The sequence below is a fragment of the Sturnira hondurensis genome, unplaced genomic scaffold, assembly GCF_014824575.4.
Source record: "Sturnira hondurensis isolate 20B ecotype Veracruz unplaced genomic scaffold, ASM1482457v3 Scaffold0011291, whole genome shotgun sequence".
Classification (NCBI taxonomy): Eukaryota; Metazoa; Chordata; class Mammalia; order Chiroptera; family Phyllostomidae; genus Sturnira; species Sturnira hondurensis.
The window spans coordinates 2,275,675-2,301,091 of record NW_028083922.1 but is presented as its reverse complement, the minus strand read 5'-3'; the positions used below and the strand labels follow the sequence as shown (position 1 = coordinate 2,301,091).

The following is a 25,417-nucleotide window of genomic DNA, read 5'->3' as shown; positions in this document are numbered from 1 at the left end:
ATTTAAGGGTAATGTGCTCCCTTAGAACAGTTTTATTCCTTTAAAATGAGATATACTACTATATCCACTCGGAGCTTAAGTGGTAAGTTTCCACGCTTACAAAACTACACAAAAATTGGTAACTAGAATTGTTAGGATAATTTTATCTTAACTTACCATAATCAAAATGTGGCAGATTTAACCTATGTGTTTATAGAACTCTGTATCTGATAAACCTTTTTGATATAAATGTAACTCATCACACGAGTTATTTTAGAACTAATAAAAAGCCCATTTTCTCATTCAGGTTTAGACTTATACAATCAAATTCTACTTTATATTGAAGAATTTAGGGCTTTAAGTGTTCAAAATCTTGGAAATAATCTAATTCCACCCTTATACGGTTGAAGAAATTAAGGTCCATAATGATTATTTGCCCAAAACACATTATGTAGCAGAGCCAGGACAATCCAGAACATCACTATTTCCATTAAACCATGCTTAGTACCATTTTAGAAACTTCACTGAACTAAAATAGATTTATATATATATATATATATATATATATATATATATATATATATATATGTGTGTGTGTGTGTATAGTATATATGTATGTACACATACATGTGTGTGTATGTGTATGTATCAGAAAAGCACTTGGTTTAACTGAAAAGATTCCTATAAGACAATTATTATAGGGACTTAAAATTTAATTCCTATGTAAATATTCCCACATAAAATGATAAATCTCACTTATAATTAATCATACACCATGTGCTTCTTTGAAGAAAAAAGAGTAATTACTAAAAATACTAAATACTAAAAAAAAATTCACTATGTGTAGGAAATTCACCTATTGTGTATACACCATTACAAACAAATGCTTAAAAAAAAAGACATTTACCATGGCAGAAAACATATACACTAAGATTCCACACCAATCTTTATTTATATTTTGGGGCCTGAAACAAAACTTGTAATTACCTCTTCCAAATTACATTTTATTCTGTTAATGGTGTGGTTTACCCCCATTCCACAAAAACAAGTATGACTAATACACTAGAAATATTTTTTAAAGAACCTCTTAGACAGTTTTTATTAACTACTCCAGATCAATGATTGTCTCAAAAATTGAATCTATTAATATTTTGGTGGTGTCATTTTTGAAAAGTCTTCGTAATCAAATTATATATTTAATTAACTTATGTGTAAGCTTTAGCATTCACATCTCAAATCATGGAAGCCCTATCTTACAAAGTCTTACCACTCAAGGTAAACATATTTCATTACATGTCAATGAAATAATGAATTTTCTGAATTATCCATAAAAATCTCAAAAACCCAAATATTTAATTATAACACTAATGTGTCTACTAATAATCACACACACCATAACTATGTTCTTAAAAGTATCTACAGATTTAAATGATAAGGAGCTTGTGTAGTATGGCAGAGTAAATTAAAATGTCAAATACTATTTTTGACTCTAGTTCATATCTTGCCCAAAAATGTGCATATCATAGCCAGCAGAACTTTTCTGTAGAATTTTATTTTGAAAATATTATTTCACTTGAAGATTGATCTAAAAAACATTTTAAGATATGAAAATGTTATACAACTTATCTATTACAAATTAATTGGATAATTCTACAATTAGGTATACCATGTTAGCTCACCTACATAAAAAATATTGCACACTTTGTCTCCAGATGTGACTAATGTCTAAACTATATAGAATACTAAACTATGTAAAAGTTATTCTGTGAAATGTCAACTTTATAAATATCAGAACTAAATGCACTGTAAAAACAACCATTTTGGTAAACATGCATTTATTCACAGTTGATTTATTCCTCTAGATAAATGCATAAGCTGTTCAAAATTATTCAAGAACTTATGTAGAGGTACAAGAGCACACTATACAAATCTATTTTCTACCTTTGTTTTGAGGAAACACTGATCTTGGCAAAAATCTGGCTTATTTTAAATGAATTATTGCTGGTAAAAAGGCATACTTTAAAACATTTCTGTGACCTGCACCTGCTCTTTTCTCTTTAAGATTTAAAAGCATTTGTTTTCAGAGATTTATCTGACTACTGTGGCATAAGTGAATAATCACACAAAACAAACCCTGAAAGCAGTTGAGCATTAGAATGCCTGTGGAGCCTTCATTTTATTCGTAAATTATGATTGCCCTAAATGGCTAAACCACTCACTGAGCCTAATTTTAAGAAACTGACAAAACCAAACCATTTCAGTGTTGTGAAACTGACACAAGCCTGCATAAAAGAGCATTCCTCCACTGAGCTGAGGTCATATTATACTTTAAAAATATAAATAAATATATTGAACTGTGAGTCTTATTTCTATAATAACCCCCCAAGTGTTTAAAATATGCTTCTAAAACAGAAGTGGGTAACTGCAGAATATATTTCCAGACTTGACTATTAGTGTCAAACACAATCATTCCTTATAAGTAACTGATTGGTACACTGGTTCAATTGAATCCAGTAATTTCATTGTACAGGAGTGAACCATACTTTATACACAGAGAATATATTACTTGAAAATCCCCCAAATAGCAAAAGTTTAGAAAGCTATTAAGTGATTCCAAATAAAAAGTAAAGGTATGTTTCTGGCCCTCTTCCACACCCTTAAAGTTGGAATTTGACAAAAATCCATGGGTACAATTTACAAGCTTTGACAAACTATTGAGATAAAACCATTTTCTTTGGGGCAAATGGGAGGAAGTACCTTTAAAACTTGTTATACAAAGTTCCAGCTGCCTTTTTATAAAAGTACGTTCCTTAGAATAAAATCATAAAATTAAGGTGCAAGAGGTTAACAAAAATGAACTAAAGAGCTTTATTGACATCACAGTACATTCGAGAATAATTTTAAGAACATTACAGCTGAAAGAGAATGGCATGTTTATAGTCTTATTGTGCACTATTTTTTTGAAAAAAAAAGTAATACAAAGAAATCCTATTAACTCGAAGCAGCATTTGGAAAAAGTATACCTATATACAGATAAAAAGAAAATTCTGGTTTCACCTACACAGCCACAATGTGCCTCTATAATGAGACAAGCCCTTAAAACTCATGGAATTTTTTAAACATCATGGCATTCTTGCCACATCATTCCTCAGCGTTTACGACGGGGAGGGGTTGTTGATCTGCAGAAAAAAAAACAGGGAAAAGACAAAATTTAAAAATAAAAATGTATTTTAAACTAAAGAATGCAATTTTTAAATAAATAATATTATATAGGATTTCTAGAATTACTTAAGACTATGATCATTTATAAGTACCAAACTGAGTTTATTAAAGAGAGAGAGAAAGGACACTTTCAACTTTGAATAAATTCAGTCAAATTTTTTAAAAATCAGACAAAATACTTTAAAAAGTATACTACCTTGATCGGGACTTAGACTTGTGTTTGCGGCTTGCCTTCTTACCAGACCTTTGAGATTTCTCCATGGATCGCGATCGACTATGTTTAGGCTTCTTAGCCTTCTTTTCTTTGCTACTTCCTGGAGATTCAGAACTGCTCCTTCCACTAGAATCAGAGCCTGAATGTTTTTTACTATCTTTGGTAGTACTTTTCTTATTATCCTGTCTAGAATCATGTCTAATGATTTTAACAGAAATAGAACCACTCCTAGAGAATGTTCTTTCACTTTCTCGTTTCCTTTTTAACCTATCATCCTGACCACTGAACTTAAAATCTTTTTCTTCCCTTTTTTGTTTCTCTTTTCTTTTATCCTGTTCACGCTCTCTTTCTTTGTCTTTCTTTTTCCTATCTTTATCTATACTTCGACTCCTCTCTTTTTTCCTCTCTTGTTCTTTAGCCTCACCTTTATGTTTATGACTGCTCCCACTAAGATTTCCACGTTGATCATCAATTTTACGCCTATCTCGACTCCTACTGCGACTGGATCGATTGGTTCGCCTATCCCTTGAGCGACTTCTACTTCTACGTCTCTCTCGGGAAGGACTCCGATTTCTCCGTCTTTCTCTTTCAATGCTATTTCTATTAGATCTCCTCCTATCTCTAATCTTTATTCTAGCCCTATTGCTGTCTATTTTAATTCTGCGAGAATAACTTCTACTCCGACTACGTCTACCTTTTACTGTTGGAGATCTACTCCTACTATGTCTCTTTTTCCTTTTAGGAGAAGAAGATCGAGAAGATGTGCGACTACTACCTGAGCTAGAGCTGTATGAAGAGCTAGAGACCGTACTACTAGTGCTGCTAGTCCTGCTGTTGCTACTGGAACTACCACTACTAGAACTTCCTGATCTACTTCTTCCTTGTTTCTCTTTTTCTTTATGATCTTTTTTTGGTTCTAAAACTGATGCAGTTTCATTTGGAGTTCTTTTCTTTTCATTAACCATATCACCATCTGTTTCTCTTGCTTCTAGTAATGATAAACTATTTTGCTCTTTATGGATAAATTCGTTCATCTCTTTTGTAACCCTTTCAGTTTGTTGTTTTTCTTCTGAAATAGAAAAAAAAATAGTAAGAAAAGTCAAATGTACAATGAAAAACTCCCATACTACCAAACTATAACAATAAAGCAGGCCACATAAGCAATGTCAAATTTTCTAGTATGTACAAAAAGTAAAAACAGGTAAAATTAATTTAATTGAACCATATAAAAATTATTTCAATATGTAATCAATTAAAAAGAATACCAAAATATCTTTTTTTCACATAACGTCTTTGAAATTTAGCGTATACATTAAATCTACATAACATTTCAATTTGGGTTAGCTATATTTAAAAAGCTTAATAGATAAACATGTAGTTAGCTAATCTCCTGGAAAGTATAACCACAGAGTATCAAGGTATAGACAGAGGTACATGTGAAGCATGTAAGAAAAAAATCTCTGCCCTAGCTGGTGTGATTCAGTGGAATGAGCGTCGGCCTGTGAACCAAAGGGTCAGAGGTTCGATTCCCAGTCAAGGCACATGCCTGGGTTATAGGCCAAGTCCCTGGTGGGGGGTGCACGGGAGACAACCACATATCATTATCTCTCTCCCTCTCTTTCTTCTTCCCTTCTGCTCTAAAAATAAATAAATGAAATCTTTAAAAAAAAAATAAGAAAGAAAGAAAGAAAATGTCCCTCTTGTCCAATAAGGCAACTTACAGGTACTAAATAATTTGTAAGAATTTTTTGGCTGCAAACTCTTAATAATTACCTTTCAAATCATCCAAGTAAGAATTTTCTAAAAAGAAATTCTAAATAAATATTCTTTCACTGTTCTTAATAGACTGTTACGAACAGTACTTACTACAGTATTTTATACATCCTTAATTACCCTAGCTACAAATTACTTTTCAATAGTTTTACAAACATAGTAAATGGGATCATTTGAAATGGGATCATTTTTGAAATGGGATCATTTCAAAAGTCTTTTTTCATTTTAAGAACTTTAACAAGAAGTTACAATATACTGAAATACTTAACTTACAGACCCTGAAATTAATCCCTCCCAAGTTTCCCTTACCTTAACTATGTACTTTGAATACTACAATTAATTTCACTTTTATATTTGATAAAGATTGAAAATGAACAAAAAACCCTCAGTTTCAGTTACATCTCACATTATTTATAATCTAGCCTCAATTTCACCTTTTGATATTTTAGGTTGGTTCAAAAATAAAAATACAAACAAACTGGACAAAAATTAAGGGAATCTAAAAGATATACCTTCCATCTGTTTATCATGTAACAGCTGCTGTTCTTTTTCTTTTCTCCAAAAAGCTTCCTGTTTTTGCCGGATTCGGTGTCGTAATTCCTCATCATCAGTGTCAGATGACTCAGAGCCTCTGTCACTCCTTTCATCTTCGCTGTCTCCTGATCCATAACCACCCAGTCCACCTGTGTGCATAAAGCCCAGTCTATCATATGGAAAAATCATTCTGTGCACTAAAAACTTTAAGGTTTGAGAAGAAAGCTCATTTCTTTTTTTCATTGTGTTTTGTTGGAAGACAAAAACCCATTTATTCAGGGTGGGGAGAAGTATAAATTCCAATGCTTACGGAGTTCATAGACCCCTTCATGAAAACTGATACTTGGTATCTTATTCTTTCTGTAATATTTCATATATTTGTCACCATAAAGGAATCATGTTAATGGTTTTGTTTTAATGCCCATGCTAACCAATAAAACCATTTAATAGGGCAGCGACAAAGTCTCACTAAAGCAAATCAATTTGACTACCTTAAAATTTATGATGATCCTAAAAACAGTTTTACAATTTACTTTTTTGTTATTCAAAGCTTAGAAATCCCAGGTATTATGCGAAGTTTTTTTTTCTCTAAAAAAAATTATAATACTGTAATTCTGACTGTACAGAAATGATACAAGGCTAAAACTACTCCCCACCCTGAAATGATCTAAATAGTAATAATAAAACCATATGGGCATTTGGTTCTAGCCGTTTCTGTTGATCCTCACAAAGATTAATTTGAAATGAAGATATGGGAAAAGCAAATTCAAGTTTTTATATACCTGATAATACATCATGCAAATAACAAATTATGAACACATCATTACTCTTCTAATATAAGATAAATCCTTTCCTCTACGGTAAACCTGACTTGCTGTAACACAATCTAAATAAGGATCCTTAATCGTATTACTAGATAGGCTTTTCTCTAAGGCATGTATGCAATAATTTTGAAAGTGAGCTTAAATACTACCATGACTAAATTATAACTTGCCTCAATAAGCTATGTATGTCACATCTATAATAATCTCACTGTGACTGCTACCGTCAAAGAAAAAAAATAAGCAAACGTTTAGAAACTGATATAACCCTAAGACCTAGGTTTTATAAACTAAGTAGGAACAGTACAGTTTCAAAACAGAACATGTAGAGAGACAAGGTAAGTATGATTTTTCCCTCTAAGGCCCTCTCACAAGTAAGGAGAACACTTACCGAGTCCAGTGAGGGAAGCCAGTGCACTGGACTGTGCCAGCTGTTTTGCAGGAGCTTTGTATCACATCAACAACAGGAACAACATGTTAACACAAATAGCCACGATTTCATAGTCATGAGAGTCTATGGTATTGTTAAATCTACCACTATTGCTGCTTCTTGGGGAGAGAAGAAACATTAAAAACATAACATTCATTTTAAACCAGTAGCATGTCTGGCCTTGAAAATATAATTCTGATGTGAGCTGAAATTGGTTTGTAATTAGAAAAAATGTTGACAGCATATTGTTATTGTTATTTTTGAGGTATGGCCCATAATTCAAACTTTGCTTTCAGTGTATTTTTTAAGTGTTACTAAAAATGTGGGGCTGGGTGGGAGAATCACTAGCTTCTGCAAGAATTGTAAGTGGTAAACTGTGAAAACACTAAAGGTTCATAATTCAATTCATTAGTAAAACTAAATTGCATTAGAAGTCATACACCAATGCCATGGTATCTATAAAAAAATCAGGTGAAATAAATTGAACATCAAGAATCTTCCACAATACATTTTACAGAACAACAGCGTAATTAGTAATTTGTGCTCAGATAGATTGAATAAAACAAAAATACTTGTGTAGTTGTAATATGGTGCCTATAAATCTAAACTTCCCAAAAAGTAAAACATGCAAGAGAATTTCAAATATCAGCTAGTTATTTCAACAAGGACAACAATGACCAAAAAAAAGTCCAAAATAGCCACCAAAACCAAAGCACCCCCAGAAAAACAAAACCGAGAACACCCATAATATACCTTTAGTTGCTTTCCGGTGGGCATCTTTGGCTACATAATAAATTTCTTCATCTGTGACATCCAGTAGAATTTCAGTCAGAAGCATTTTTGTCAGTAACATCTAAGGAATATACATTGTTTCTAATTTATTATTATAGTTACTAATACAGTCTGACATTTTCAAAAAAATTAAAAGGCAAACCCGTTTTATAAAACATTTTTAGAGATGAGATCACACCAGCCACTCCAAAGAATAGAGTATCTTGAAAATTGTTCTAAAATATCAAAACTTTTTTAAAAACTTCAAAATCATATGAATTAAAGGGAAAAAATGAGTTTATTTGTACAGAGACACTGAATTCTAACATGGGAGATGAAGCATCTCCCTAGTAATAAAACTTTCCACAGATGTTTTAAGTTGAAAGAAGTATCCTTTCGTTTAATATTACTAGTAAGTAGTTCAATAGTAGTTTCTTAACTTGCTTAGAAATTCACATTAACCCTTGGCTCAAAAGTAAAATTCGAGGGGAAAGAAATAAGGAAAAAACAGTTATTTAATTTCATCAGATAAAGTCCCCCTTTTCTTGATTGCTATGATATAGAGTAGTACAACAGACTTGAAACAGAGCTGGGTTCTAGCACTGGTCTGGCTACAACAGCCCTTTCAAACATAGACTGCTACAGTGAGTCCCCTAGCCTCTCTGGGCTCCAGACCACACCACTCACCTATTAAAATGAGAGGATGCTGAATCAGCATCTGTTAAATACATTCCAAAGATCACTTGTTTTTCAATGAGAAATGCAGCATTTTTTATTCCCAATCTCAGAAAAATGACCAAACAAATTTCAGATATTAAGGCTTTGAGAATTCCTTCAATGAAGAAATGTTTACCTATGTTCCCACCCAATGCTTCCTAAACTTACTTTATCTGAAGTCTTTTAATCATTCCCAGTATTCAAAAACACAGTTTAGAAAATAATAGCTATGTTCTCTTGGGTCTCATATAGTAAAATATCGTTTAATTACAACATTGGTATTAGGAAATGTACTTAATAACTGCTTTATAAGCTGTGATTTCACATCATAAATGTTAACCTGGATTTTGCAGACATTATTGCCCAGCAAATCTATAGATTAATATAACTGTTTCATAAGCTCTCAGTTTAAATGTTCAAGATGCCAACCAATAGTTTTAACAAATTGTAAACAAAATAAATCCTGTAATATAATGTTTTATGTCAACTATACCTCAAAAAAATAATTAGAAAAATAAATTTACATTTTTACCATTTGATACTCTTTCTCTTCTTCAGTCATCTCTGGTTCACTTTGCTCTTCTTGAGGAACCGGAGATGGACTTCTGGTGACTTTTCCACTGCTTGCAGCCTCAACATTTTCAGCATCTTCTTCTTCCTCATCACTATCCTAAAAAAAGTAGTGTTATGTATACCCCAAGTTCATGCTTATAATGTAAAAATCACTATCTTGCCCATTCTACTTTAAAACCCCAAGTTAAAATGTTTATGAAACAGATATATAAAAATGAAATTTCTCTCTAAATTGTATTTTTGTATGACAGATTCATTTGGTAAAGTGCTACCTGAGAGTAAGATTATAAGATGGCTTATTAGATTCAATTATTTTAATTATTTTTTCAATTTAATTTTTTCCTTAGTCAATTTTGCACTTATTTTATAAATAACCAGAAATACATCATGCCCAGAGGCTGACTTAATTAATATCCATTATATATGATGGCTGAAATGAGTGGTTTGAGAACTTTGGGTAAATGAACCACAATCGTATTATTCAGTGTTACTTTTACAGCTGTAAATGTAAGCTATTTACTTAAAATCATGTCACTTAAAATAAAAAATCTGTAGTCAGTTTCCAGATCTCAGCTGGCCCTAAAACTCTGTGAAATTTCTTTCTTTCTAGCTACATAATGGACAGATAGATTAGAAACAGGGTCTACTTCAGATGAAACAAAAGCCAGCAGTTTGCCTGATTCTGTATGAGTGTTAGGTTTTCAGTAATCCAAACAATGTACCTTAAAGAGGGGACTCTACTTTAGGCAAAGAAGTATTTCAAAGTCACATTTAGCAATCCTACTAAGGAAAAGTTAGGTGACCACCTAAATACTACTATGGCGAGACCATTTAAACCAGGAGAAGAATTCATGTAACACAAGCCCAAAGGCATCTAGGAGGAAGATAATCTCCAATTTTTTTTTACCTTAAAAAACCCCACCTATTCTGGAAATCAACTATGTCAAGTAAAAAATTTTTTTAATTTTTAAGGCAAACTTTTTTTTAAAGATTTTATTTATTTATCTTTAGAGAGGAAGGGAAGGAGAGAAATATCAATGTATGGCTGCCTCTCATGAGTCCCCTGCTGGGAACTGGCCTGCAACCTAGGCATGTGCCCTGACTGGGAATCGAACAGAGATTGTGTGATTTCGCAGGCCCACGCTGAACCCACTGAGCTACACCAGCCAGGGCTTAATTTTTACGGTAAACTTTAACAGTGGTAGTCTGTAGTTTATTTTGTAATACCCAGAACAAAGAACACATCTTTGGGCATGGTCCTTTTGTAAAAATAAAAGTAATTTACGGCATTTATGGAATTTAAGCAAAATCAATGTGTTGTTAAATCCAGTTACCTTGCTGTCCTTGAGATTTATTTTTTGAAGCAGAAAATGGCCTTGGGTGGAAGACCCATCTCCTAAGTGGGATATAAGCCAGTGCTATGACTATCCTACCAGCTAGAAGCACATTACTGCTAAATTAAAAAATTCCTAAGCCACTCTTGCCATCTAACTGATGAAGATTTAAATATTTAAAACTTTATGTTACTTTCAGTGTTTATGTCAAAAACTATAAAGGCTATTATATCCTCTGGTATAAGTATTTGTTTATTCAAAATATTTTATTTATTTATTTTTTAGACAAAGAAGAAGGAAGGGAGAATGAGTGAGGGAAACATCAATGTGCGGTTGCCTTTCAAGTGCCCCCTACTGGGGACCTGGCCTGCAACCTAGGCATGTGCCCTAGACTGGGAATTGCACCAGTAGCCCTTTGGTTCACAGGCCAGTGTGCAATCCACTGAGCCACACCAGCCAGGGCACAATATAAGTATTTATTGAAATGTTCAAAAAGGCAGATTTACTCTCTAGTGCCATTTTAACTTAGCTTTGTTTTAGAAACCACCATTAGGGAGTTAACTGTACCAAAACAAAAGACTATAGATGTTGCCCTAGCCTGGTAGCTCAGCTGATTGAAGCATTGTCCTGATACATCAAGAATACAGATGTTTGTCATAGTAAAGTCTATCATGCATTCCACTGAATAATTCCTCTCCAGAATGAAATGTTTCATAAACTCAATGCCCCCTTTCTCCTTACTCTACCCTCAATAACATACACATGATATAAAAACATAATCCCCAATATAGTTGCGGAAAGTAATCCCAGGAACATTAATATTTTCTATAGACTAAAACATTTCAATAACCTTTTCATATAAATACCAAATGGAGTTTCAGGTCCAGGGATTCTACTCACAAATTTACTTCTCTGAGGTAAACGAGGGCCATCACCTCCTTCAGTATCTTCTGTAGTCTTCTTTTCTTTTTTGGACAACTGTGAACGTTGTTGTTCCATTCTTTCTTTCTCCAACTTCTTTTGCTTTTCACGTTCCATTTTTTCAAGACCTTCCCGAATCCAGGCTGGAAGAGTCCTACGTTTTACTGCATCTGTTTCACATAGGAAAAAGAACATCTGTAAGTCAATTAAGCAAAAATCAAATGTATATCCTATTCCTGAATTCTCACAAACTTGTGAATAAATATTTTAGAGAAAGAATGCTGGTGCCGCTTGAGCGCTTCTAACAAACACTATCATTACCATTATCATTGTCCAGCAAAACAGTGATAACAAAAACAGCCCATTAAACATCATGCTTTTCTTTCAAATACTTTTAATAGCAGCATAAACATTGTATTAATGTTTAGAATATGCCAAGGCACTAGAAAGCACATTAAACCATCATCTCAACCGTAAAAAAAAAAAGCCGGATATAACCACTACCATTGCTTGATCTATTTGCAAATGAGAAAACTGAGACCCAAAGAGATTAAGAGATGTGCTCAAGGTTACCAAGCCAGTAAGTAGTGACATTTCAGAGCAAAACTTACACTACACCGCTTCCTAAAATGTCAAGACAGAAGAGAGTCAAACACAAGTCCGTTTTCACAGTGAAAATTCACTTAAAACAGTATTCCATTGGAATACTTTTAAATTTATTCCATTAAGTTACAAAAGAAGTAATAATCTCCCTAAAATGTCTACTTTGTGATAAGGAAAGATTTAAATGTTCTGGCCCATTAACTGCTACATTTGGATTTCTAGATGTATAGTAGCGTAAATATATAATTTATCATCAGAAATTATTATTATCAGTTAGTTCTAATATGTTACTTAAGAAATGAAAATTTCGCCCTGGCTGGATAGTTCAGTTGGTTAGAGCGTCGTCGCAATACACCAAGGTTGTGGGTTCAATCCCTGGTCAGAGCACACACAAGAATCAATAAATGAATGCATAATTAAGTAGAACAACAAACTGATGCTTCTCTCTCCCTTCCTCTCTCTAAAAAAATCAATAAATAATTTTTAAATGAAAATTTCTATAAAATACTTATAGAAAGTGAAATAATGAAAAGAAAATTAATCTGGCACCAGTGTATCAGATGAATTGAGAGTAGAAAGAAACCAGAGAGAAAAAGTAGGTTTTAAATGGGAAGATGCTCAAATATTGGCATAATGCAATCAAACAGTGAAAACATTAGAGATTAAAATGCTATGGCCATGATAAATTTATATCTTATCACCAAATCTATGTTTAAAGGTAAAGATTTATTTTAAAGAAAATTAAGTATTTAATATTTTAAACAAATCTCTTCTTTGAAATTTTAAAGTTTATGACTATAAAATAGGTTTTAAAGTATCAATTTCTAACATCACAGGTATTAGAACAATTTAAGAAAACAAGAAATTCTTTTTATGTGATCAAGAAATCATGCCAATTGTGGTTCACTAAACTTAAATAGCTACCAATTTGTGGAGGCTCCTGCTTCACAGGAAGTGTAATAGGTGAACGTTGCCGATCCCTGAAGGATGATGGCCTTTCTCTTCGATTTTGGGGAGGTGCCGGAGGTCCTGGAGGTCCTGGTTGCCAATAAGGAGGATGAAATCCACCTTGCGGTGGACCAAAAGCAGCCCCATGCTGAAAGAGTATTGCAGTTTATTTTTCTTCACATTAATATAATACACACTCTGGGACACACGTGTGTTATGAACTGGGACAGTAGAAATCCATGTGTGCAGCAAATCCAAGAATTCCGCGGTCCTAATACCCACCAATATTTCTATAACCCTAAGAACCTAGGCTAACTTTTCTTCAGAAAAATATTTTCTGCCTACAAAAATGCTAGAGCCATCAAAATCCAGGCGATACACTATTTTCAAGAAGCAAAGAAAAAGATGTATATGAACTTTTTCATTCCATATCCATTTATTAACTAATCCTTTCACTACCAAAATATCAAAACATCCATTTTTCTGGAACCAGATAATACAGGAAAAAAATTTTAAAACAATTTTAACTTTCCAGTTCTTGTGAATTTAGGTTATTTCTATAATCTTGCAAGAAATAGCTATTTTAAGCAAAGATCAAAGTTACTAAATCATTATATTAAATTAATTCTTCAATTTTACCATTTTCAAGAGGCTTTTCTAAGCCAGTTGCCAACAGAGTTCTTTGTCTTTTTAGCCAGGGGATGTACCAAGCAAATATGGTACAAGTAGAAGGCTCCTTGTCACAGAAACTACCATATCCGTATATCAAGTATGAGTATGCAACAAGTATCTGAATATGTTATGAATATGATGATTACTGTCTCAGGGTGACTATTATTTATATTTATGTTCATTACCCATAAAATTAGTAAAATAATACAGTTTTATTTTTCAAAATTTTAAATTATGATAGCTTAGTTTATAAGGTAATAATTACAATTTCAAAATGTCACCTAGCATTACAAAAGGGTAGAGCCTGGCAGAGTGGTTTGAGAAAATGATGACACTATTCTCCATAGAGTTCTATGTCCCTAGGAATGAATTAGATGCTCCAAAGCAAATTGTGTACAATTCCATTAACAAACATGTTACGTTAGAATGGGAAAAAAAAAAAAGACGACACTAGAATAACTTTACACAGCAGAAGGCACTGCACTTAGAAAGTCATCTATGTTCTTCATAGCTTAACGATAATTTTATTGATAAATAATGTATTGTTACTGTGCATTCTAAACTTTATTGAACATTTAAATATACCATTTTGAAATTATAAATCAGAAAACAAAACATAATATAACTCTTGCACTTACAGATCTTCATTTTATCCAAAATTTTCCCTAATGATCCTTTATACCACTTTCCTAAGCAAATCACACACAAAAAAAATCTAAATGATTTTAATACTCAAAAACTGGTAACTTTTCTGAGACATAATATGCACTTATCTGCGTAAGACTGAAAAGTGAAACACATATCTCAGGTACTCTTTCTTGGTGAGACAAACGTCCAAAGAATGGATTATGTGCACATCTATAATATTAAAGCAACAAAATATCTTTCACCTGATAGTCAAACTGGTTCACTGGGCCCACTGCAAAATTATCGGGTGGTCCACCAAAGTTGTGATTGTTCTGGTTAAAAATATGCCTGTTGTCAGGGGCAAATTCCCCACTGTCCTGACTGTTGCTGTCTTCAGAAGGAGGAACAATGTCCATTGGGCCTGGTGTTGGTGGCATCCATGGCTGATCTGGAGGGGGATGTGGGGGTTGCTGATGCATTCCCCATTCTATTTAGGATTTAGGCATAAAAACATTCAACAGGGAGTTATAACAAAATCAACACAAATTTTTTAACTCTCAAGAAAGCTCAGTAAATAAATGAATACACAAATTATGACTTCTAGGTCAAATTCCTTTTGCATATCTTAAAAATAAGCAATGAATTAATCTAAGAAATAATTCATATGAGCTAACTCCACTTAATTCATATCCTAAACAAATGGAAACCAAATGCCCAAAATTATCTTTAATAAATGTAACAAAATCCAAAGCAATTTTTTTGTTGAACTTTTCTATTTCTGTTCAGTAACAACACCATAAAAATAATGCTTAGGGATTTTATATAACTTCTTTCTTCCATGAACACATTTATCCTCACAACATCCCTGTGAGGTAGGGAGAAATAGGTATTATTTTTGCCAATTTCAGGAGGGGAAATTGAGGCACACAGTAATAATTCACTTGCCAAGGTCACAAAGAAAACCAGTAGAGCGAAGTTGGGGAAGTGAAAATGCTAGGATGAGTTATTTATAAACTTGAACATGGGAACTAAAACATTGTCAAACTTGAGGAAATTTAGCATAGCTTTAAGAAAACTAGAAGTGAACTACTCTCATAATAACGAATATTGAAATATTTGTTATACTTTTAAAAATAATGTTGGTGAATTACTTTGAGTTTTCCATTCTTACATTGAGAAACAAAAATAAGTATTAATAGGGAAAGGGAGATATGACTTCACCAATCAACACACTTAAATGTTAAGATTCTTCTATAAACTGAAGTGACTATTTAAAATAATAGTACAAGTAATGGAAAACTGAACTAGCAACAAGGAATCTAAATCATACTGTGAAGTAAAAAAGCAAGCAAGCAAACAAACAAAACAGATAAAAACTTATGGAAGATCTTCACTATGTGAAAAAAGGGAAGTAAATATGGGTGGATGGTAGGGGCAGAGTATATTTGACAAATTAATTTGTCACATAGTGACACAATTTTTCTTTAGAGACTAGACATATTTTGCTCTGCCAGTCCTGCTTCTGAAAAGGCCAGAGGTTGCAACAGAGAGACCATAGAATGCTCTCTTCCCTAGATGCCAAGTGAGGTTTCCAGTGTTCCCAGCCCCTGTCAGCCTAGGAATGAAGAACCAAGAAAAGAATCAACTGAGTGCCACAATGCTAGCAGACTGAGTACAGAATAATTTTAACCACAAAATTTCAAGGTCAAATCTAATTAAAACTGCCTATTCTTTAAGCATTAATATCAAGAAGTCACAAGGCTAATAAGCAAATTAAACAATTTAAGTTTAATCTTTTTATTTTAAAAAATCCTAAAATTTGGGAAACAAACAACAAACCTGGTTGCCACATCCTGTTAAAGTTTGAATCCCCTTGAAAATTCCCATGATTGTTTGGACCAGATTCCATTGCAGACATATCTTGTCCATTTGGCATCATTCCTGGTGGTTGTTCTACCATGCTTTGCTGCCCTGAAGCTTCTCTTTGGGCAATCCAAGCTTGAGCCAATGCGGCCCAGTCAATCTGGCCTGAAAATTTAACAAAGCAAAATTTAGCATTCAGTGCCTCTAAGAATAGTGCCTCTAAGTAAAACCAGCATCTCGGTAATTCCTTACCAGAGATTTTAGATATTACTGAATGTTATGACCAAAAGGACACTCAGAAAAGAACCTACACCTACATTCAGGGTACGAAGTAAAATAAACTACTTGAGACTCTCTGTAAAGGACTCCACAAAAACACTCTTAACCAATTAATTTCTAATATTACTAACTCATAAAAAACGTATCCTTTGCACTTTAGTTTGAGGTTTTTAAAACTCTTTAAAAAACAGAAACAAACAAATTCTTCCTCAAATAGGTCCCCTTCAGGCCTACACTGGACTCTGTAAGACCTTGGATGAGTATAGCAACCTATACTTCCTGCTCCTCCTCAGTCACCTTTCTTCAGTTAAGGCTCTCTTCTCTAGTCAAAATATATTTCTAACCACTTATTAGTAATTCTTTACTCAAAATTCATTGTCCCTAGTAATTTAAAGGTCCTCCTTTCCTTCTCAAGTATCTATACTTAACATTTTAAGATCTAGCATTATTAATAAAGGAAATAAAGTAAGATAGTTTTTCGCATCTCAGTTTAGTAAAGATTAAAAAAATATTCTTATACATTTTGATGGAAACATAAATTGGCATAATCCACATGGAGTTAAACTTGGCAATGTCTATCTAAAACTTTCCAAATATGCAACTGTTATCTAACAAACCCAGTTCTTAAATTATCCCTAAGAAAATAACTGAACACATGAATAATGATATACATATGAAATTATGGAATTTCTTTTAAAAGTAAAAACTATAATCATCAATTATCCAAAAGTAGATCAATTAAATTACAGTATGGTGCTATAATAGAATACTATGCAGTTATTTAAAAAATAGGTCCAGATTAAGCCAATAAAAGTAAGAAAGTGGAAGGGGTTGTATCAATGAAACAAAATTAACCATGACTTAAAGCTAACTAATAAATGAGGGCTCCCTATACTGTCTTTCTACATCTGTCTATGCTTGAAATGTTGAATAAAGAGAAATGATGATTTAACATACCATTAATTGACTATCATCTACCCAGAATTGAAAGATTCAGAATTAACAACAGAAGTATGCTTTACTTAAATTACATTTAAGAAAAGACTTTGTGATCATGTATCAACGAATGCATACTTGAAACTTCTATAAACCTATTAACCAATGTTACCTCAATAAACTTTTTTAAAAAGGGGAAAAAAAGACTCCACTTTCCTTAGAAAAAAGAACTAGTTTTAAAGATTACATACGGACTATAACATGATCCAATAAACCAATTCCAATTCCATGTCCCTTAATCACATAGAATATTTTCCACTTATCTCCATATATTTTTGCTTGCCCACCATCCAAATTCAGTTTTTATCCTTACTTGGATCCTGCTGGTGCTGAAATGACTGCATCCACTGTTGTTGGTTCAAGGGCCATTGCTGCCAAGGCTGTCCTCCTTGATCCCACATTCTGACTTTAAAAATATATTGGATTTTCTATCTTCAACAAAATGAACACAAGTTAAAAATGAGAATGAGAATTATTTTAAAAGTTCACATGGAAATTATTACATGATGATACATTTATGTGATCAGAGCTCTAAAATTCTGATCGACAGGTTGCCAGAGGCAACTGGAATTTTTAGGCTGGCAAGCAAGGGAAGAAAATTTCATGTTAATACTGATGTCAGAGTGTGGTGGTAAGCATCAAATCAATTTAGCTCAAAAAGGGGAAAAAAACCTAATTTCTCCCCACTATAAATTTCTTTAAATATAATTACTTTAAAAATAATAAGAAAAAGGCACTGGCTGGTGTAGTTCAGTGGATTGAGCGCGGGCCTGCGAACCAGAGGATCGAGGTTCGATTCCCAGTCAGGGCACATGCCTGGGTTGTAGTCCAGTTCCCTGCAGGCCAACTCCCAGCAGGGGACACACGAAAGGCAACCATACATTGATGTTTCTCTCTCTCTCTCCTTCCCCTCTAAAGATAAATAAATAAATAAAATCTTTTTTAAAATTAAAAAAAAAATAAGAAGAAAAAAATGTGATTTAATCTCCTCCAACCAATACTCCTTGAAGAAACAAAATAGTCCTAGCTAATGAAGGAAAACTATTCCTTATAAATAATTACAGCTAATTAATGCTTAAAGCAGAATATTTTAAAAACTGCCATATGCTAATCATAATAAAACAATTCAGACTATCTTAGAAGAAAAGTGGTAAGAAATCACAATTCAAAGTGGAAATATCATCCTATGGATTTAATAATCTGTAATGCTGTCTCCCCATGAGATACAATATTATGTCCCCAGAATCACTATAAATATTTTCACCAAAAATGTTTAACTGAATCCAATCAAGCTTTTCAATCTCACTTCTAGTGTGAAGGAACTGTAAGTGGACAAAGGAATGAAAGAAACAGTATCAGAAGAAACAAATAAATACAGCAAGTAGATAGTTTACAAGACCAGGTTTCTTAATTTATAAAAAGAAACAATCAGATAAACCCAGAAGGTGAGATAGTTTACAAGACCAGGTTCCTCTAACATGAAAAAGATTAGGGGAGAGAGTATATGTTAATAGCTATTCTAGATAATGGGTATGGGGTCTCACGCTAGTTTACCTTTCCATCAACTAGTTTGAAAACCCTCATAGTAAAAATTTCAAATTCCTATACATCCAATGTCTTTGCACTTTATCCAACACTGATATACAACCTTGTTCAAGAACCAAGGACACATCTGGAAAAGCAGCATTATGTTTCTTCATTTTTGTACCCCAAGGCTTTGTATAAAGTAGGCATTAAATACATGTTCACTAAAATAAATCCTTCTAGACTGACCCTTTCCTCTAAAAATAAGACAAAAGCCTTAGAATTGCAGCATCACAAAAAGTAAAGAAGCCAGATAACATGGAAGAGAAACCAACTCCGACAGGACAATGGGCTATTATAATTCAGGCTCTTAGAGTTTACAACTCCAGTCTTTGCAGCATTTTCAGAATATTTTATAATTCTATCAATGACAGCTGTTGACCTCTCAATTGAAGAACACTGTGAATTAGGGAATATGCATTCCTTTGTTACCTTGACTTATGAGTCAAGTGCACTTATCTTCTAGTTGCATGAATATAGTCTATTATAAGGGCATTTTTAAAATACATCAAAATAGGCACTAAATAGCACCACAGTAGAGGTCAACAACTGAACTGGGTATCAATTCCAAGCTAAATAGACTTTTTCTTTTCTTCTCTTTTCTCTTTTAAAGATTTCTTTATTTTTAGAGAGGGGGAGGGAGGGAGGGAGAGAGGGAGAGAAATATCAATGTATGAGAGAGACGTCAATCGGTTGCCTCTTGTACATGCCTAACCAGGGGCCAGGCTGCAACCCAGGCACCTGCCCTGACCTTGGAAGGAACCAGCAACCTTTCGGTTTGAAGGCCAGCATTCAATCCACTGAATCACACCAGCCAGGGCTAAATATACTTTTTCTCTCTTCGGATTGATTTTTGTTCCTCTTCCCCTTCTTCCCCACTCCTCTTTTCCAACTATACCTTTAAAATCCTTTAAAAGGTATATGACTCATTACAGCCCTTGAAAAGTAACTTCAATTATAACTTTAATTAAAACCCAGAAGAAATATAAATGGCTATATTGACTGACCTCAGAGGTTCACCTTCTGTTTAAACTTTAGATTGAATCATACTACAGCTTGGAAGCATAGCAGCAAGATTACGTATGTCCTGGAAAAAAAAGGGGGGGGTGTAAGTTTGCTCTTAGATTATGAAAAATTAGAATAAAAATAAATTCCAGAGATGTAACAGGAAAATGTGATCAACTCTAAATTAATTTGGAACTTTTTCTTCCACTAACTATAATGATAAAGTATTTACCTTAAAGGTTAAGAGAAACAGGTACATCAGAAATGAAAAAGCAATACTTTTCAACATTTTTTCTTTCAAAGTATCTTTTTTACTTACTTGAAAAAATTATTAACAATGCAAAACACTGTCAAACAATTTAGGGATTGTCATATATGCCGAGAAAGAAAGAAATACTTGAAAAGAACATCTCATCCACCTGGTATTATCAAATGGTACAAGCAAAGTAATAAAATGCATTAATTTAAATTTTTCTATGAAATTCTAAGATTAAAAATTAACACCAACAAGTAAAGAACAGCCTTTCTCTCACATAGATTCATTTTCTTCCCACTAGATCAACTGCTTTTCAAAGCCGATAGACAAATCTACTCATCTGTTTATATTTCAAAAGGTACAGGTCAGCTTCCTCCACATAGCAGTTACTAAACACCAAATAAATGGTCTGTAGCTCCTTCTTTCTGTTTACTTTTAAAGGTTAATGACAGAGAAGCTGTTGACTTACATTTATGAGAACCAAGAATCTGGCACTAAGAACAGCCTGGTATTTTCCAAAGTTCTAATGGCATATTAGAATTCAATACATAATTTTCCTGTTGAAGGTTGTAAACTCATACAATGCAGACATTATAACTAGCACTATATAGTGCCTACTGGAGTTGTAAGTAGGTATGTGCTTAGTACAACCACTTGAATGGTGAAAATGTGTGTACTGACTCCCTACCATCATTTCCAATACATAGATTCAATTTTCTAGAAATCCCTCTAAACAAAGTTTCTTTTACTTATGTTTAATGGTTTTTATGGGCAACTTTTTCAGTTCTCCTTTTAAGTTTTCTGGTCCTTACATGTTACCTAGACTTCAGAGCACAAGTTCTGATTCATGATACCTACCCATATCACTCACTAGTTGTGTGAATGTGGTCAAATAAACTATTCTGTAATCCTTGACTTTCTCATCTGTAAAATGGAGGACATAGTGTCTATCTCTTAGGGTAATTGTGATGATTAAATGAGAAATGCATGAAAACTCAGCACCAGAAGCTTCAACAAGCAGCGGTTAATATCACCACCAAGGTTGTCTTAGCATCATTTTTGATAGCTTTCCTCAAGTTTACAACTAGTAGGGGGAAAGCTGATCAAGCCAACCCATTTCTACTCAATTCCATTTTCTTCTCTGAAAGCAATCTAAGACTTATCCAGAGTTCATTTTATCTTTAGGGGGAAAAAATCTTTCTGTCCCTATTCTTCATATTGAAGTTTTCATTATTTAAAAAGAAAAAAAAATTAAATTTCCTACAGAGATTTTTACTTGTATATTTATTTTCAAGAGTTTCACTTGTATTACTTATAGCCATCTTTCTGTTAAAACCAACCACTTCTACTTTTACTATGTTTTCCAAAGCTTTTCTCCCCTAAAGGTTTTTATGAAAGCTACTATTCAAACACAGTGTTTCATACACTTAAGCTGAGAAAAATATGGAAAGAGATGAAACTTGGAGAAGTAGAGCAGAATAAAAACATGCAAAGGTAATGGGAGTCAAGGAAATAAGAGGTTAGGAGCTATTTAATAAAATTCTTCAAGTAAATCTGCAGTTGAGAGACTTGGTTTGGCTACAGAGGATAAGTGCCAAATGAGGATGCTGGTAAACAGCACCAAATGATTTAGTCTTTTGGGAAGAAAATGTAATTCAGAATCATAGTATTTTATCAAAATTCTGACCCACCAATTCCACTTCAACAACTTCAACCACGGATGAAGACCATGTCATTCAAAAGCCTGCAGTGTGTTTTTAACAGTGAACATTTTTTAGTGATACTCTCAACCAAAGGGCAAAAGATAAGAGTGAACCATACAGTGGACTCCTATTCAGCCATACAAAAAAATACAGTAGACTTTAAATGCTCAACCAAGGATGTTTTTATTGATTTTAGAGAAACCGATGTGAGAAATATCAATCAGATAGATGCCTCCTCTACATGGCCAGCCAGGAATAAAACCCACAACCTACTATACACCCTGGGGATCCAATCCATAACCTTTTGGTGTATGGGCTGATGGTCCTCCAACCAACTGAGCAACCCTGCCTGGGCTGGTACTTTTTTTTTTGAAAGATTTTATTTATTTATTTTTAGAGAAAGGGGAGGGGATGATGAATGGAAGGGATGGAGAAAGAAAGGGAGAGAAACACTGATGTGCCAGAGATACGTTTATCAGTTGCCTCTCACACACCCTTAACTGGGGACCTGGCCCACACCCAGGTATGTGCCCTGACTGGGAATCAAACCAGTGACCTTTCTGTTTGCAGGCCAGCACTCAATCCTGTGAGCCACACCAGCCAGGGCCAGTAGACTTTTATATGCTGAAATATATTGATGTACAAATTGTACGTGGGGCGGGGGGAAGTGTGCAGACACTTAGGTGATACAGCATAAATAATGACATCACGAGGTTTTCTTTTTAAAAATGCAATTTCATATAGAAAATTCCAAAATTACATAGCACTCTTAAAACTGCTAAGCTTGCCCTGATCAATGTTTCTCTCTCCCTCTCTCTCTCTCCTTTCCCCTCTCAACTGCAAAATCAAAGAGATACAAAAGCACATCTAGTCTTTGATGCACAGTCAAGTATTTCTCACATCAAATACAAAGTCTAGAAACTACGAAATGTAATAATCCTCTTCGCCCCTGCCCTTTCAGTCCTACACACCAGTTGACTGGCCTCAAAATAAAAAATTCATTTGTTCAACTCACATTAGGTGGAGATGGCACCAATAAAGTTAATATTGTTATTATTTGGAATGCAGTAAAAAAAATTTTTTGCTACTTTATGTGACATGCTTTTGATATATATTGAGATGCTTTGCAGCTTAACAGAGGTATTTTTTAAAAATCAGAGAGTTGGATATTTTGTTTATAGGTACCAATGAAAGTGGTATCTGAAAAACAATAGAGAGCAAGAGCCTAAGGTAATGACACCCCAGTATGTATCTTGCTTCTAATACCATTCTATGACAAAAGGAATTGGGGATCCATAGAGAAAGAGCTAATTCTTAGGACTGGGGCATACAAAATGAGCCTGGAGCATCTTGTAGTACTAGAAAGAAAGTGGGGGAAAAAGAAGAGGGAGAGGAAAGGACAGAATGAGGGCATGCCAAAGGGGCACACCAGATAACTGCAAGAACTCCTAAAGTCCAAAACTTAAAAAAAAAAATTGAGCAAAAAATAAAGTAGTACTGAATTAAAACACAAATTATGACATAAATGTCTGAGTCCATGTAGATATAAATATATGATGAATAAATGAAAGGAAAGAGACAAATCTCCCATGCAGAATTCTAACAAATTATGTAGATACTTGATCCTAAAGGAGATAGAATGTAACTCTCCACTTCTTAAGCATGAACTGTACAAAGGGACTTCTTCCCAATGAGTACAGTTGGGAAGGGAGGAGTGGATATGGGAGAGTAACTTTACAGTACAGAAACCTGACAAACACTACTTCAGCAAGTAATCAGGGCCAATCTCAATGGGATAAATCATTTTATAGTATGTGTCCTGAATACAATACCACTGTGATCTTCCTCCCCAAAAGCCCTAACACCAGTTTTACCTGAAAAAGACAAATTTCAATAGCAGGGCATCCTACAATATACCTGACCAGTACTCTTCAAAACTGTCAAGGTCACTGTACTAATTTGCTAGGCCTGCCATAACAAAGTACCACAGACCAGGTAGCTCAAATAACACAAACTTATTTCCTTAGTTCTGGAGGTTAGAAGTCTAAGATCAAAATGTCAGCATGGTAAATTTCATTCTGAGGCTTCTATCCTTGGTTTGTAGATGAATGCCTCCTCCCTATGTCTTTACATGGTTTTCTGTGCCCTAACCTTTTTCTTATAGAGATACCAGTCATAATGGATTGGGGCCTACCCTAATGAACTTATTTAACTTCTTTTTGGCACTATCTCAAAATAAAGTCATGTTCTGAGATAATGAAGTTAGAACTTCAACGTATAAATTTTGGAAGGACACAATTCAGCCTGAAACAGTCAATGAAAACAAGGAAAGCCTGAGAAAGTGTCACAACCAAGAGAAGGCGAAAGACACATGGTATCATGTGGACACAAGGACACATTTGGTATCCTAAATGGGATCTTGGAACAAAAAAAGAAGAATGGGTTAAAATTTAGGAAATATGAATAAACACACACTTCAGTTAATAATAATGTGTCAAGATTGTGTCCATTAATAATAATGTGTCCATTAATTGTGCAACAAATGTATCATACTAATGTATGTTAATAGCAAGGGAAACTATATGTAATGGAAGTTTGGCTGTTTATACGGGAATTCTGATCTGCTTAATTTTTCTGTAAATCAAGAACTGTTCTAAAAAACGAAGTCTATTAGTAAAACAAAAACTAAATATAGTCCTAGGAACACCTTAAAAAAACATTTACTTTCCCTACACTTCCAGGACACTTTACAAAGCAGTCCAACGAGTGAATCTTTACAGTGTTCTGGTTTGTTTTTACGGTTGTGCCTTGCTGCCGTCCAATCAGAAATTCCAAGTTTATTTTGCTCTATTAAACAACCACCGACAATCAAAATTTGTCAAAGTGCCCCAGATTTTCAGATCACAGTAATATCCACCACAGGATAGTACAACTGAAGTATCAGACACTTCCTCTTCCCCTCGTGAGGCTTAACAGATAATGTCCATCACCGGATAAAAAGAAAAATACAAACTAAGGAACCCAATTATACAGGACGTAGGTGTCCTTGGCTGCGCCTGCGTAGTCTGAGCTGCACAGCGCAAAAGGTCCAGATCCGGGCCCTCCGCCTCCTCCGCCCCATTGCATCCCCCTCTCCACGAGAAGTTCCCACTGCGCACGCGCAGTGCTTAACGGCGGGTCAGGAACCCAAGAATCGGTCCCTTCTCACCCGAGAAGAAACTCCCACAGTTAGAGGAAGGGGTCGTGAGCACTTTCCTTCATGGGAGCAACTCCTTTTAACCTAGAGGGCCGTTTTGATTCACCAAAAGTCACACGAACGCCGCGGCTTTGAGGGAATGAGGTTCCAGCAGTCGCGCCAAACAGTGTACGCAGCTTACGTGTTTTAAGTTATGCTACCTTCGCCACAGAAACTATGATGGTTGTAATGGCCCGGCAAGTTCCCACGCGTAACGGTCCTCGACCACTTACCCACTGTGGTTCCGGCACACTGTTGTTGCCACCGTTTCTGTAGTATCTCTCCAACCCTTTCGATGCTTCTACTTCTTCAGGAACAAGACAAGATGGCGCCGGAGCAATCTCACCCGGAAGTAAT

At 34.2% G+C, this 25,417-nt stretch overlaps 1 protein-coding gene across 4 annotated transcripts; it reads right to left on the bottom strand.

Moving 5' to 3' along the window:
* Positions 1–1,512: 1,512 nt before the first annotated feature.
* Positions 1,513–25,417, bottom strand: PNISR (PNN interacting serine and arginine rich protein). Of its 4 annotated transcripts, none has more exons than XM_037059716.1 (13): positions 25,294–25,415; positions 19,869–19,948; positions 17,591–17,709; positions 15,979–16,167; positions 14,403–14,626; positions 12,817–12,988; positions 11,269–11,459; positions 8,994–9,131; positions 7,727–7,826; positions 6,935–6,988; positions 5,701–5,871; positions 3,398–4,484; positions 1,513–3,158 (listed from the first exon to the last, which is right to left on the bottom strand). In XM_037059716.1, exons 3-13 carry the CDS (start codon positions 17,676–17,678, stop codon positions 3,128–3,130), a joined length of 2,445 nt encoding a protein of 814 aa, XP_036915611.1. In that variant the 5' UTR covers positions 17,679–17,709; positions 19,869–19,948; positions 25,294–25,415; the 3' UTR covers positions 1,513–3,127. The 4 variants fall into 4 exon arrangements, with proteins under 4 accessions (XP_036915611.1, XP_036915612.1, XP_036915613.1 ...); XM_037059717.1 differs by having other exon boundaries at positions 17,591–17,705; XM_037059718.1 differs by lacking the exon at positions 19,869–19,948.